The 16,100-nt window shown below is 42.3% G+C and overlaps 1 protein-coding gene across 3 annotated transcripts in view; it reads left to right on the top strand.

Annotated features, from left to right (window-relative positions):
* LOC141058425 (spectrin beta chain, non-erythrocytic 1-like) overlaps positions 1 to 14,421 on the top strand; it is a 172,746-nt gene extending 158,325 nt beyond the window's left edge. For all 3 annotated transcript variants that reach the window (XM_073554677.1, XM_073554675.1, XM_073554676.1), the window contains 13 exons: positions 2,313 to 2,517; positions 2,640 to 3,014; positions 3,685 to 3,929; positions 4,014 to 4,152; positions 5,298 to 5,382; positions 5,478 to 5,674; positions 5,941 to 6,101; positions 6,854 to 6,920; positions 8,875 to 8,922; positions 9,239 to 9,468; positions 9,910 to 10,083; positions 10,193 to 10,235; positions 10,405 to 14,421. In XM_073554677.1, coding sequence (XP_073410778.1) covers positions 2,313 to 2,517; positions 2,640 to 3,014; positions 3,685 to 3,929; positions 4,014 to 4,152; positions 5,298 to 5,382; positions 5,478 to 5,674; positions 5,941 to 6,101; positions 6,854 to 6,920; positions 8,875 to 8,922; positions 9,239 to 9,468; positions 9,910 to 10,083; positions 10,193 to 10,235; positions 10,405 to 10,626 — 2,191 coding nt within the window. In that variant the 3' untranslated portion in view covers positions 10,627 to 14,421. The remainder of the gene's footprint in view (positions 1 to 2,312; positions 2,518 to 2,639; positions 3,015 to 3,684; positions 3,930 to 4,013; positions 4,153 to 5,297; positions 5,383 to 5,477; positions 5,675 to 5,940; positions 6,102 to 6,853; positions 6,921 to 8,874; positions 8,923 to 9,238; positions 9,469 to 9,909; positions 10,084 to 10,192; positions 10,236 to 10,404) is intronic.
* The last annotated feature ends 1,679 nt before the right edge of the window (positions 14,422 to 16,100 follow it).

Raw genomic sequence — 16,100 nt, 5'->3', positions numbered from 1 at the left:
AGACCTTCTCTCACAAGGCCCCCTTTACCACGAGAATTCTCAGTCTCTGAGTTTGACGGCATGGCCGTTGAGACCGCAATTCTGAAGGAATCAGGTCTGTCCAGTCAGGTTATTCAAACTATGATCAGAGCCAGGAAACCAGCCTCTTCCCGCATTTACTATAGGTACTGGAAGGCTTTTTTCCGTTGGTGCGATGATAAAAGAGTCTTCCCAATGTCTTTTTCTATCCCATCTATCCTGGGGTTTCTTCAGTCTGGGTTAGACGCGGGTCTGTCCCTCAGTACGCTCAAGGGCCAGGTTTCCGCTCTCTCTATCCTCTTCCAAAGAGAGCTAGCTTCTCTACCACAGGTCAAAACCTTTCTGCAAGGGGTTTCCCATGTGGCTCCTCCTCATCATTCGCCAATAGACCCGTGGGATCTCAACCTCGTCCTTAGCGCTCTCCAGAAGGCGCCTTTCGAGCCTCTCCAGGACATTCCTTTGTCCCTTCTCTCTTGGAAGGTCACCTTTTTGATCGCCATTTCATCCATCAGAAGAGTTTCTGAATTGGCGGCCTTGTCATGTCGTTCCCCTTACCTCATTCTCCATCAGGACAAAGCCGTCCTCAGGCCCGTTCCTTCTTTTCTTCCAAAGGTGGTTTCTGCTTTCCATATCAATGAGGATATCGTCCTTCCTTCTTTTTGTCCGGCTCCATCTCATTCTCTTGAGAAGTCTCTCCACAAACTGGACGTAGTTAGAGCCCTGCGTGTCTATCTCGCCAGGACTTCTTCCTTTCGTCTGTCCGATTCCTTGCTGATCATCTCTGAAGGTCGCCAGAAGGGCCTTCCGGCTTCCAAATCCACGATCGCTCGCTGGATTCGTTCTACCATTCTGGAAGCGTATCGTCTTCAGGAAAAGCGGCCCCCTCCGGGAGTAAGTGCTCATTCCACCCGGGCTGTGGCGGCTTCGTGGGCTGCTCATCACCAGGCCTCGGCCATGCAAATTTGCAAGGCTGCAACCTGGTCATCTTTGCACACCTTCACGAGGTTCTACAGGGTTCATACCCAGGCCTCGTCTGATGCTGTGGTTGGTAGGAAGGTTCTGCAGGCGGCGGTGGCTCACCGGCCGACCTAAGCCTTTCGGTTACTTTTGTTCCTTATTGCTGTTCCCACCCTTGGGACTGCTTTGGGACGTCCCATGGTATTCTGTGTCCCCCAATAAGGCGATAAAGAAAGATGGATTTTTGGTTCTTACCGTAAAATCTCTTTCTTGGAGCCTTCATTGGGGGACACAGCACCCTCCCTGTTTAAGTTGTACCGTGTTGGGTCTTAGAGTCCCTTGTTGGGTTGGTACATATGGTTCGAGTTTTTCTCGTTGCTTCTCCTACTGCTTTTTCACCAACTGAGGTGCTTGGTGCCTGTTGGTGGGTGTATACTGCCGGGGAGGAGCTAATTTTCTTGTTTTTGCATAGTGTCAGCCTCCTAGCAGCAGCAACATACACCCATGGTTTTTTGTGTCCCCCAATGAAGGCTCCAAGAAAGAGATTTTACGGTAAGAACCAAAAATCCATCTTTTTCTTTCCTATTACTTTTGGGATATTACTAACACTTGTTTTGCCATCCAGTTTGTCCTATTGCAAGAAGATTTTGAACACCACAGCAGGGTTTTTTTTTTTTTTATACTTTCCTTCATTGAATAAGATTTGGTTCAGGTGATCACTTAATCAGAAGCACATTAAGTAGAATGATGTGTCCTCTAGTTGGAATTCACCTGACACTGGAATGGAATGGGTGTCAGACATGTAGAGAAGCTGATTTTTATAAAACTGTGAAGTGGTTTCTTAATTTTTGCCAGAGCTGTATATATGAAACCCGTCACACTCTGGTTGGGAGACCTACGGCCAGTCCGGGCACTGGGTCAGATTTCTGACCAATGTGCATGGACGCCTGAATGCGTCCTAATGTATCATTTGTTGTAATGTCTTCTCGTTCACTAACGTCACCCAAAAGTCCTGCAAATATAAAGCAAATTAAAACCTGTTTAAAGTATGTTTTACATTTTATGTGAAAGCGGACTCACTTTTACGGAATAGAGGAGGTTTCAGATGATCAGTAGTTGCTGATTGGCTGCAGCGGTAATGTGACATAACAATGTTAGCTAACTGTCGGAAGAGATTGCAGTAGCGCCAACAGTTCGGGAAGTAAGGATTTCACTTTTCTAAAAAAAAATTATTTATTTTTGTTTCCTGCCCCAGATTGTTGACAGCCCCTTTTAATAAGCTGTAGTAATATTGATTGATCTCATTTTTTAAATAAATATTTCTCCTTGGTTAATAGTGACCGGATTACATTGCGCCAAGGACAAGTTGACAAGCTATACGCCAGTCTAAAAGACCTGGCAGAAGAGCGAAGCGGAAAGCTGCAGGAACACCAGAGACTCTGCCAACTTAGGAGAGACGTAGAAGACTTGGAGCACTGGATCTCGGAGCGGGAGATTGTGGCAGCTTCGCACGAGCTGGGCCAAGATTATGAGCATGTAACGGTATGTACGTCCATCACTGACAGACATAGAATTTGATATTATGCTCACATTTTTAGGTCCTGTTTGATGGTTGATTCAAAGTATTTCTTACGACTGTATCTTGTCTTCACATTCTAAACTAGATGCTGAGAGATAAATTCCGGGAATTCTCTCGCGATACAAGTAACATCGGACAGGAACGCGTGGATGCCGTCAACCTCATGGCCGATGATCTGATTTCCTCTGGACATTCGGAAAACGCCACTGTGGCTGAATGGAAGGATGGTCTCAATGAAGCCTGGGCTGACCTTCTCGAAATGATTGATACGAGGAGCCAGATGTTGGCGGCCTCCTATGAGCTTCACCGTTTCTACCAGGACGCCAGAGAGACTCTGGGCCAGATCAAGGACAAACAGAAGCAAATACCAGAAGAGACTGGCAGAGACCTGAACACAGCAGAGGCCATGCAGCGCATGCACACCACATTCGAGCACGATATACAAGCCCTTAGCGCACAGGTAAGACCATCAGCCGGATTAATAATCCTCAATATGTCCATAAAAGTTACTAATTTCATGAAGCAGAGACATGAATTCTTACCCACCACCGCCTAACCTAGTCCACCATGAAAGTCTTCTATTTTACCCAGCTTATTGCTATTGTACCCATTTATCAAGTTGAGACGACCTCTTTTTACGTTTTTTTTTTTTTTCTTTATAATAGAAAAGTTCTTGTACATAAAAAGCAACTTTGCAGATTACTACTTAAAGTTCTCAAGAACATCGGAATTTTTAGTCCTATAGTTTACCGCTCAATTCCTAGGTTTCCAGCCTCTACTGCAGTCTTGTCAGCAGTGGCTGGTCTCCAAGGCAAAGACGGCAACGCTTAAAAGCTCTGTGCTATAGAGCTTGTAAGCGCTGCTCTGAATTGGACTGGATCCTGCCATCTTCAATGTCCCTGTTCTCCTCTGACGAGGCAGAGACAAAGCTGCCTCGGAGAGTGCGCAGTTCAGGCCTGTGACCGTTCTGTCAATCTTCAGGACCATCCCAGGTCAAGCATCAAGTTGGGAGGCAGGGGAGCAGTGTGCTCCAGAAGATTGACCACTTAATCCCAGATAAACAGGTTATTGAACTGGAATTTTAGTAATTTGGTGTAAACTATCATTCTTGGTGTTTTGTATTTCTGTAGGTAAAGCAGGTTCAGGAGGATGCCGCTCGACTTCAAAAAGCTTACGCTGGTGAAAAGGCAGCGGACATTCAAAAGCATGAACAGGCAGTGACTGAAGCCTGGAGTGAACTGCAAGATGCAAGTAGTGCACGTCGCCAGCTACTTTTGGACACCGGGGAGAAATTTCGCTTTTTTAGAATGGTTAGAGATCTCATGTTATGGATGGATGATGTCAATCTCCAGATCGATGCTCAAGAAAAACCACGGTAAGCCTATGATTGGAATTTTTTTTTTTTTATGTTATCTATATTTAATTCCAATTATTAACATTTAATCTTCACTTTAAATAGGGATGTATCATCGGCTGATCTAGTAATAAAAAATCACCTAAGCATTAAAGCAGAGGTGGATGCCCGAGGAGACAGCTTTACTACCTGCATAGACCTCGGAAACTCCCTGCTAGAAAAGAATCACTATGCATCGGACAAGGTGATTACTATTTTTTACCCATAAAAACTATATTAAAAACTGATCAAAGGGCATCAGGCTCTCATACACTTAGATTAAAACCAACCACTTAATTTGTAGTAGGCATTGGGTGTCCCCCAATGGATGATGATGGGGGGGAGCGGAGGCTCGGTCATGTCGACCTGCAACATCTGATCTTTTGGCTTCCTTGGGAGATGAGCTGGTGCCAGAGATGTTTTGGCTGCAACTACCTATTGGAAACACATGCACATGTCCGATAGTCATCAGTTTCTGTCATATGTGGAGAAATAAAGTTTCTCCACCTTCATTCTGACAGTCTGTAAAAAAAAAAAAAAAAATCGGACTGCACTCGAATGTCATCAGTGTGTTCCGAATTTTGCACAAACCCATTTACTTGCGTTGCCAATTTTGATCCAATCCTCGGATTAAAATCGGACATGTCTCTGCGATTTTTTCGTGGACTGAGAGGAATCGCTTGCAAGTGAAAGGCCCCATAGATTTTCCCAGGGATAGGTGCCATCATTGAAATTTGTATGTGAAAATCTGATGTCTGATTGAGCCCTAAGGGAGGTTGGAGAAATGGCCATTTTGCCAAATGAGCACTCAGTGACCACTTTAAAAGGGGAAATTCAAAAACTCCAGCAAATATGCTCCAAAATCAGTTAGGAACTCCGTTCGCACCTGCATTCGGAATTCCATTTGTCCATTTTTGTTTTTAAGAACAGACAAACGGGATCTGTCCTGTGTCCATTACTTGATATACAAAATAACAGATCTGATAATAATCAGGGGAGCCCTTTCACTTTCATTTCCATCAGTTATGTAGCGGTTCCGTTTTTTTTACATTAATTTAGTTTGTCCATTCCTTAGAGAATAAAAAAAGTGGAATGCCCAAATGCAATTTTTTGTGAAAAATTAAGTTAGTCTAGTACTCTGCATATCGCCAGAGTCCTCCTTTTAGCACTGGATTGACATTGGGCCTATATAAAAAACACACAGGAGCAGAATGCTCCTGATTGAAGGATCGGGAGGCCTAACGTGGTTCTACAGAGATTAAGGTTGGAAAAATATCTCCTGTCGGTCCATAAATTATTGAATAATACTTTTTTTTTTTTTTTTTTTTTTCCTTTCCTTGTTGCTTTCAGATCTCTGAGAAACTAGAACAACTGCAAGAAAGGCGGCAGGAGACGGAAAACAAATGGAAAGATAAAATGGAATGGCTGCAAATAGGTAAGTGGTTTATACAGTTCTCAATTCTGGAAATTATACAGTGACCGTCCAGCCAACACACTAACATTTTTATTTATTTTTTTGTCCATTTTTAGTTCTGGAGGTGCTGATGTTTGGAAGAGATGCAAATGTGGCGGAGGCATGGCTTTCCAGTAATGAGCCCATTTTGCGGTCCTCGGAGCTGGGTGGCAATGTAGACGAAGTGGAGAACCTGATTAAGAGACACGAAGCTTTCCAAAAATCGGTCTCAACTTGGGACGAAAGATTCTTACTTTTGGAAAAGCTAACGACGGTGAGGCCAGCTAAAAATATCAGTGTGCTTGATCAGATGCCTTAGGGGGTGGTGATTAGTGATGAACGAGTGTGCTGGGATAAGGTGTTATCTGAGCATGCTCCGCTGCTAACGGAGTGTCTTCGGCGTGCTCGAAAAATATGTTTGAGTCCCTGCGGATGCATGTCTCGAAGCTACAAAACTTTTCACTGGTCACTGATTGGAATCATTTTTTATTTATTTCTTTTTTTTTTTTTTTTTTTTTTTTTTCTTTTTTTAATCTAAAGCTGGAAGAGATTGAGTTGAAAAGGAGAAGAGAAGAAGAGGAGAGGAAACGAAGGCCTCAGACTCCACCTCCACCAGAGCCAAAGCAAGAAGAGATTTTCCAGGAACAGAATCACCAGATTTTGGAGGATCATTCCATTCCTGTCACCGTTCTGCAAGAAAGGCAAGACTGATGCTACTTTTACCTACTCATTTTTACCCCCATTTTTGCCACCAGTCACCTGGGTCCAGAGCAATTGCAGCTTTGCTTCATGACAAAAGGACAAACTATGAGACCCGAAAATGGGAAAATTCCTAAAGATTGAATTAGCAAATTTTGTTATAATTAATGGGGCTGGGTATACTGGTTCTCTCTTGAATTTTTAAACGGATCCTGTCATCAGGTTTTGTGCTCTTCAATCTGAGAACCGCACTGTGGGGCAGATTACAAGGATGTGTCACTTACTAGGCTGTGTGCTTTTGTTTTCAATACATTTATTGTTTTATCAGCAGGAGATTATCACTGCAGGACTAGGTCTCGAGTGCAGACCAGTCCAGCTAATCTGCAACCCCGCCCCTATCGCGGATTGGCTGCTTGGTGAAAGTGTATAGAAGCAGCTGCCAATCAGGGCTGTTGGCGGCGTTGTACACAGCTCAGCATTCAAGAGCTCTGCTACATCTACAGCAGATTTGACTTCATAAATCACTAGTGTTTTGTACAGTGACAGCACACTTTGCTGACAGCAGCCTCAATTTCAAAAATGCTGGAAGGTCTGAAGACTGATCTTATTTATATCGTGCCTTTTTTATTTGACTTCTATTTTTGAATTGATGAAAATAATTACTAAATATACTGGAATTTCACTGTAAAAATCTCAATTACTTCTCAAATGGTATTTCTTTAACCCCTTATACTCATGTGTCATTTCTATCTAGGCTACAAAACTTGCAAACTGAACAGGCTTCCGTTAATGGGCTGTGTACAGACTCCGATTCGCCGCAGGTACGTTCCGTATTCTGGGTTACGTAACATAGGTGTATGGGATTCTGAACGCTTCCACTATCTCACAATGAAGAGCTCTATTACTTTAGCATTTTAAAACCACCTTATGCAGATAGTAACATACCTGAGTGGGTTGTATCCTAGGAAGACCAGATAGGTAAAGGGTTCTTCCATTATTACAGTAAGGGTGTGCGCACACGCTGTGGATCCGCAGCGGTTTTGGCCCTCCGGATCCGCAGCAGAAACTGCGGTGTACAGTACCATTATAATCCATGGAAAATGAAATCCGCTGTGCACACGGTGCGGAATTTTCCGTGTGGATTTGCTGCGGTTTCAAATCTGCAGCATGTCAATTCTTTGTGCGGATTCTGCTGCGGTTTGGCACCTGCTCCATGATCGGTGTCAACCCGCAGGCTAATCTGCAGAAAATCTGCAGATAAACCGCAGGTCTTTTGACCTGCAGTTTTACCTGCAAATTTACACTAATCCGCGCCGAAAATTCCGCAGCACAATCCACAGCGTGTGCACACACCCTTATATTGATGTAGGGGGTGCCACCGATCAGCTGTTATCACCAAATGATGCCAGATTCAAATTTGTGTATGGATTGGAACATCACCGCTCAGGTGTGCTATCTAGTGGCCACCTCCATGTCCTGCAGATCAGCTCATATTTAATGTGAATGTATATTATTATTAGAAAATGATCAAAAAATGATGTATGGTTTTAAACCAAATGTTTGTTAAATTTAGGTTTTTTTTTTTCTTTTTAGAAATGTTGTCCATCTTTTATTTCCATATAGCAATTAATTTAAAAATTAGAAATCTTGAAATTTTCACACTATTTGCAGCTAATTTAGACTTTAACTTCTGGTTTTAAGAAACCATACCTGCATAGTATTAGCCACACTGGTCAGACCCCGATCATATCTTTTTATATTGAAAATTTGTACTAAGCATGTGCAAAGGTTACTGGGAAGAGGATGAGGTGAGCTGTGACATCGCTTATTGTGATTAGCGGATCCTGTGTTATCAGCTGTCCATAGAGGTGAAGCCTGTCGTAGTAACCCTGCCTCTGATGATAATGAGGCTGCTGAAAAAGAGTCTAAAAATGCCCTAGTGGCAAGTGTGAAAATTGCAAGTCTACGAACTTAGGGGTTTTTTTTTCGTAAAAATAATGAAGAAAAAAAAACAAAAAAAACCCCCAAAATTTCTAAAAATATTTTTAACACAAATACGGTACCCGATTTAAAATGGGTCACTTTCTGTTGATACTGCTCCTTTTTTACTTTGAAGCTGTGGAGTTCTTCTCTATACGTGGTTTAATTTGGTCGCTACCCAAGGTGATAACAGTTGATCAGTGGTGTCCACCCCCCCCATCAATCTGATATTGAGGACCTAAGGGAGAGGTCATAAATATCAGTGGTGGAAACTCCTTCTGAACCTTTACCCCTGTGTTCATTACAGGGTGTTTAGCCCCATTTGTTAATATGGTGAACCTGCACTGATGGAGGTTGGTCCTGGATGGAGGACCACCCCACTGTATTAGTCTGTCACACTTTTGGACGGGGTATGCTGTACACGGATGATAAACCATCAGTCTGTATGTGACGGACCCAGACGTCCACAGGTCATAAGAAGACTTGGATCTGATCACCGATGAGCAAACTTATCCCTGCGTGTTCCTAATCATTAGCTGCCAGTAAAGATGTCAGAAAAATACAAGAAATTCATTGTGAAAATCAAATGGAAAATATATATACGGTGTTTCACATGGAAAATAAAACCTCGCACTACACTGAACTGGAATATCTATTTTAGATCTTCATTCAAGCAGAAAAAAAAAAATCAAAACCCTACAAATATATATTATATACATTCATTTGTAAACTTTCAGATTATTTACAGATAAACTTAGCATGAAATGTAATAAAATATACTTGTGTTTCTAACAGCCGTCATCTGACGCCAGGCGGATCGATGACGGCTTCTCTGAAAATCAGGCAAGTATTTCATTTATTGATGACTTCAAGAAGAAAAAAAAAAAAAAGTGGTGGATATCATAATTTTTTATTTTATAAAAATTTTGAAAAACAAGAAGTATAATTTTAGCCTGAATGCACAATATATCGCACATGTACCTAGCCTTCTTATACGCTGATTTAAATGGCGGTTGGGGGAAAGACCATTGGCTATAAGATTATGGTGTACCTCTTCATGGCGTTTAAGACCTCTGCTTGAAGTCATTAAATAGGATCCTGCATTTTTTTTTACTTGCAGTAAATGGCAGAAACTGACAATGCCTTTCTATTTCTATAGGGGTACGACACGTCCGAAGCAGCTAATGGAGCAAAGACAGACCTAAATGCAAAAGATGGAAGCCCGCCGCCCTCCCCGCCAATCCCATCACGACCAACGTTCTCGCCTATAAATCTTCAGACGTCGACTTTACCAATCAGCAGTCCTGAGCCGTTTGCTTCAGAGCAGATGGAAGGAATGCTGCACCGCAAACAGGAGATGGAGTCTCATTCCAAGAAAGCCGCCAATAGGTGAGATACACCTGTGTACAGCAGGAACATGGGGGGGGGGCACCATTCATAACTTGTAATGGTAACAGCTCTCCTCCTCCTTTACAATGACTGATGACACCTCTATATACAGTAGATAACACAGTATCCAACATTCACAACAGGAATGCCACAGCTCACCTCCTCCTCTCTGCATAATAACCATACCCCTCATCATAGCAGGCCTAGATCATACTTCTATACAAGTTAATGTGTCAAAGATTGTCCCTTGTTGCCTATGGCCCAGGTGACTGCTGGGGCACTTTAGCACTTAAGGGGTGAACCAGAAGTGGACAATCCCTTTAAGCTCAGGCAAAATGGCCATCCCTATAATCATGTCTAAGAAGAAAATCTACCATCAGAAAATAGAAACAGATTAACAACAATAAAGGCAATGTGTCGGTGTGAATTATCGCCCAACAGGTCCTGGCAAAATGTTTACTGTGTCCTGAAGAAAGGCAGTTTGGGATTCTACAAGGATGGAAAGAGCGCCAGTAGCGGCATAACGTACCACGGCGAGGTTCCTGTCCAGCTGACGGGAGCGCAGTGCAGTGTGGCGCACGAGTACAAGAAGCGCAAGAATGTCTTCAAGCTCAGGTGAGGTTATGGCGGCCGTGCTTGATGAGCGCAGTCATTGTTACTGGCAGACAAGTAATAGAATTGGTAATCTACTCAGAATAAAACCTATTTATTATTAATTCCACAGTTTACCAGATGGGAAAGAGTTTCTCTTCCAAGCGAAAGACGAGGTAAGTGGTTTGCAGCTGATATTGTTCCAGAGGATAATGGAACGGAGATTTAGTATTTTCATTAATTGTGGGGAAAATCACAAACACTGTGGTCAATGAGGGCCCGTAGGTCTCGTGTGCATATTCATGATCGTGTCACAGTTGTAATCCCGTTCTCTTCTTCCTTCAGGCTGAGATGAGCAGTTGGATGCGGGTGATTAACGCCTCACTGTCTTCCTCGACTAGCGATACTTCAGAGCTTTCTCCAAGCGTACCCAAAGGAATGACCCGGGCTATGACTATGCCTCCCGTGTCCCCCAATAGTGCCACCGAGGGCAACGTGACATTGCGTAACAAGGAAGGAAAAGAAAAAGACAGAGAAAAACGATTTAGTTTCTTTAAGAAGAAATAAATCCCATCACGCTCATCCGGACGGGTCACACCGTCGCAAATCTTAACTGCAAATAAGGCCCTGTCACGCCAACAGAATGGGACCTGTGGGCAATCATGGGGCTTGGGTGGTTGTGTGGGTAAATTAAAAACAAAAAAAAGTCAAAAAAGGAAAAAAAAAAAAAGACCACAGCATTTTACATACATATATATAAAAATTATATATGCATAAACGCGCACCTCCAATGATGAACAGACTTTGAGACCCTTACAACGCAACATGTTGGATCCCAAACAGAAGCTCCGTTTGCACCGATCACAGTGGACTTGTGGCTTTTGAGGCATGTGAGCCATTCTTGAGGGGGTCATTAACTAATCATTAAATTCTTTCGTCTCGATGGGGGTCTTTCATTGTCTTTGTGCGCATGTCCAGCCATCGCCTCTGAGACATGACATCAAGGCGTTAGTGAAGCAGTGCCCATATATCGCCCGAAGATGCAACAAACTGAAAGAACTCCGCTGTTACGCCTCCAACATGATCGGCTATATATATTACTGAGCGCAAGCGCACGGCCTCCGTAAGCGTGACTTTCCTCCCGTACACGATGCTGCCTATCACACATGCTGTATATAGATATTAATACATTTTACACGGACTGCGCCGGATTTTGCTTTCAGTAACAAAGATGGTTCAGCAAGCGGAGAACGGCAAAATGATGATTTTTAAATTGGGACTTAGTACAAGAAACTAAGGTGGGGGAGAGCAAATATTTTTTTGGCACAAGGATAAGAAAAAAAAGAGGATAAGTATTTTTCTTTTTTCATATGAGTCTTATTTGAAAAGCAAGTGAAGAACCTTCATAATAAAATCAGGGCAAGAGTTTGATGCCGTGCGTGGTGGGGGCCGCTTTCAGTCGCATCGCACCATGCACTGATTGCCTTTTGTAAGTTTTAAGCCGTTTGTTTCATTTCTTTTTATTTTTTCTCTGTAGTTCAATTTTAATTCTAAAGAAGTATGCGTGAGGTCGGGGGCGTCACAATCAGGGATTGCAATTACTCCTCTGCCATGTAGGAGGACATTGGCACTAGAAATAGCAACCGGGGGGAAGAAGGCACTGGCACAGATTTTGCATTGGGGAAACTGTATTTCAAGTGTGCTATAAGCTGAAATTAATATATATATTAATGTACTGTATAAATGGCCAAATCGACGTACCTGCCAGAGGAAGCCTTTGTCACTAATATATTCACAGGACTTGTAAGTAGGCAAAAGGGTCCCAATTTTGCCAGAGGTCTCGTCATCGCCTTTGCTCTTGGCCACACTTCCAGCCGCGAAAGATGTCCGTGACCATTCCCGCGGTGTGATGAGTGCGGTCTATAACTTGAGTGCCACTCCAGACCAAGGACAGGAACAAATGATATTGGGTGCTTTTCTTAGCAGTCCACCACCTTTTCAATTTTAGTAATATAGCACCCCCCCCCCTCTACAAGGTTTGCCATCTTCCCCAAAGTATCTAGATTTAGAGTTGAAGATGTTTTATATTCCTGTACAATGTACTTTCTTTAGCTTTATTATACTTTCCTTGGGTGATCAGAAGATATTTTGTTGCATTTGATATCTGCTTTTTACATTTTTGTGTAGTTTGGTGAATTTGGGTGGATTTTTTTTCTTTCAAGGGTGTATTATATTATCCATCGTACAAAACGCCGCATCCCCTTTTATATTTAAAAAAAAAAAAAAAAAAAATCAAAGCTTAAGATTTTGTTTTTTTTTCCATTTTTTGTTCTTTCTGCAAGATGATTGAGTCTCCCTACTGTATTTTACTGTTCATCTTAAATCTACGATCTGCTCAGCAAAATGCCATGCACTTCCCCCACCAATACTACTAGGCGTTTTATTAAAACCTCTTTCGGAAAGAAGAAGAACACTCATACGAAAAAAAAATCAGACTGGATTTCCCATAACAACAAATAGGAATCGTTTTTGAAGAGGATTTTTTTTTTTTTTCGCTGAGCTCTAAAAACCTCCATATGAATGTAGCCTAGTATAGTTTTAATTTATTTGACCCTTCCTGACTAATTTAAGAGTCTGCAAAATGTATTCTACATGGGGCTGGTTCAAAGATTTAACACCAATAAAAACTGTTGTAAAAGTTTTGAAAAGGTTTTTTTTTTTTTTTTTGGCGCAATGGACACTTACAAAGTTTGCAGGTTTTGTCATTTTCACGACAGTAGGGGACCGATTGATTAAAATTTTTACGGCAGAAAACTGGTGTAAAAGCTTTGGAAAAAGTTGTGTATTTTTATTTTTTTTGCGCGGTGGGAAGTTACGCAAAAATTTTGCGGCTTTCAGCAGTTAGAATCAACTGGGCCGAAATAAGTGGAGCTGGAGAGGAGGCGCAGTGGGCACGTGGTCATGTCACCCATCAAACTTCTCAAAAATGCCAGCGTTTTATACGCTAGAAATGCTCAGTATCCACTCAGTAGAGACACCGAAGTGCACCTGTTATTGGATTCAACACCTTCTACTCCGGCAAGACTGGTGTATCGCGAGAGTGCGCTATGCCAATCTTCATGAATCAGCCCCTTACTGTTCCTTATTACAAGATCAACACTCTTGTTTTTGTACCTGCAGAACAGGTGCAATTACAGGCGAAGTCAGAGAGCCATCTATATAGGAGTGAGATCTGACCGCAGTGCACGGACTGGCCAACTGCTCTCCCCACCCGAATGTGACAGCTGCATAGAAATACATGAAGCGGTCATGCTGAGGTTGGGAGAGCCGCCAGCCAGTCTGTGTATTGCGGTCTCACTGTAATCTCCATCCTCCACTTTCCTTCCGCTAAGGGTATGTGCACACGTTGCAGATTCGTGTGCGGAATTTTCCACGCGGAATCTATTTTTGGCAGAATCCGCAGGTCAAAATCCATGCGATTTTCCTGTGGATTTAGTGCGGATTTCGCCTGCGTTTTTACACCTGCGGATTCCTATAATGGAATAGGTGTAAAACAGCTGCAGAATCCGCACAAAGAATGGACATGCTGCAGAAAATAAACAAATAAACCGCTGCATTTCCGCGCGGATTTTTCCGCATCATGTGCACAGCGGATTTTATTTCCGATATAGATTTACATTGTACTGTAAATCACTAGGAAATCTGCAGCAGATCCACAGCGGCAAATCCGCAACGTGTGCACATACCCTAACATTGCAGTAAGCTGCAGCAGGAGCCTCTTCCCTCTGAGAACAGGAACATTAAACCCTTCACCTTAACTAAGGAGGGAAGTAGTGTACGTTCACTGCAGGATTTCGGCAAGAAGATGTAGGAAGAAATCTGGATTGATTTGATAAATGAGGATTTTTTTTTTTTTAAGTTTTGGGTTTAGTGATCCTTTAATTAGTCCTTCCGATTTTACTATACAGGATGTTATTTGCTGATTTACTGACGTTTTAGGGCTTTGTGCATACAAACTCAATTGTTGCCTATACCAACCCATTGGATCATTTCTATAATTTTGTCAAGCCTGCACTAGAGAAATAAAATGAATTCTGGAATCTGATTTGTTCCTGTGAGCGACACAATATCCATTTTCTTACACTTGTGTTTTTTGCAATTTTCCATCTGATGTAGCCTTTTGTTAATGAACCTTTTTGTCTTTTGTAAATACGGTAGAGCTTGAACCTCTTGAATATGAAGTTGTTCTTAACCAGTTGGAAAGCAATAGAAATAGTGTGGATGTAACACGCCGAATCCCAATGTGTCACGGGAATGTGATGTTGATTTTAGAAAATTAAAAAAATAAATTCCCCAACCCTGCCTGCAACTGTACTAGTATTTTTAATGATTTTTAATATTTTTTAAAGTCTTTAATACACTACACCTGACATTATGCTGAATGACACTATGGTGGTTATGCCTGGAGTAAACTATAGAGTAGATACACACAAGTAACTTCTGGGTATAGAGGTGTTAATGTATAATTGTAATCCTGCCTCTGATGGTAAGGAGTCTGCTGAAAACACTACCTGAACGGACAGGAAATATCCCTTGATCGAGTCATATTTTGGTACTAAAGACGAGCTTATCCCGTCCAGGACACTCGATTATTGTGTAAATCATGATCGCAGTGTACCGGGGGATTAGGGAAGCATCGGCAGGGAGGGGGGCTCCCTCAGTGCTTCCGAGACCCCCAGCGCAGCGTGATGTGCTGCTCTGGGGGCCTCCTTTCCTGCAGGTCCCCGGTTCTAATATAGCCACGGGGGCCTTCAGGGAGGTGGCTTCCTCAGTGCCTGCAGAGCGCAGGCATGAGGAAGCCTTGTGCAGGGCCTGTCAGATTGCTGATCTGTCACAGCGCTGTGTGATGTGTCAGATCAGCGATCTGACACATGACAGTGATGTCCCCCCTAGGACAATGTAATAAAGTAAAAAGAAAAAAGTGTAAAAAATAATAAAGAAAAATCGCTAAATAAAAATATTCCCTAATTCATTTTTTTGTAAAAAAATAAAAATACATTTAGTATCGCCGTGTCCATAACGACCCGCCCTATAACTGTCCCATTAGTTAACCCCTTTAGCGAACCCCTTAAAAAAAATCAAAATAATAAAGCATTGTTTTTTGCTTTGTTTTTTTATCATACCGCCGAACAAAAAGTGCAATAACGCGCGATCAAAAAGACTGATATAAATATCCATGGTGCCGCTGAAAATATCTTGTCCCGTAAAAAACGAGCCGCCACACAGCATCGTCAGCGAAAAAATAAAGTTATAACTCGCAGAATAAAGTGATGCAAAAATAATTTTTCTTATATAAAATTGTTTTCATTGTATAAAGGCGCCAAAACATAAAAAAAGCTAAATGAGGTATCGCTGTAACCGTACTGACCCGAAGAATAAAACCGCCTTATCAATTTTACCGCACGCGGAACGGTGTAAACGCACCCCCCCAAAAGAAATTCATGAAATGCTGGTTTTTGTTCATTCTGCGTCCCAAAAATCAGAATAAATAGCGATCAAAAAATGTCACGTGCCCAAACATGATACCAATAAAAACGTCAACTCGTCCCGCAAAGAATAAGACCTCACATGACTCGGTGGGTCAAAATACGGAAAAATTATAGCTCTCAATATGTGGTGATGCAATAAAAAGCGTCTTAGCGTATGACAGCTGCCAAATATAAAAAACCTGCTGTAAATAGTAAATCAAATCCCCCGTTATCACCCCCTTAGTTAGGGAAAAATAATAAAATAAAAAAATGTATTTCCATTTTAGGGGTGTGTTGGGGTTAGGGTTGGAGTTAGAATTGGGGGGTTTCCACTGTTTGGGCACATCAAGGGCTCTCCAAAAGCAACATGGCGTCTGATCTCAGTTCCAGCCAATTCTGCGTTGAAAAAGTCAAACGGCGCTCCTTCCCTTCCAAGCTCTGCTATGTGCGCAAACAGTGTTTTACCCCCACATATGGGGTATCAGCATACTAAGGACAAATTGTACAACAAAT

The sequence above is a fragment of the Dendrobates tinctorius genome, unplaced genomic scaffold (genome assembly GCF_039654945.1).
Source record: "Dendrobates tinctorius isolate UK_male_01 unplaced genomic scaffold, ASM3965494v1 ptg000211l, whole genome shotgun sequence".
NCBI classification, from domain to species: Eukaryota; Metazoa; Chordata; class Amphibia; order Anura; family Dendrobatidae; genus Dendrobates; species Dendrobates tinctorius.
The sequence above is the reverse complement of the archived record's forward strand: the minus strand, read 5'-3'. Positions and strand labels throughout refer to the sequence as shown.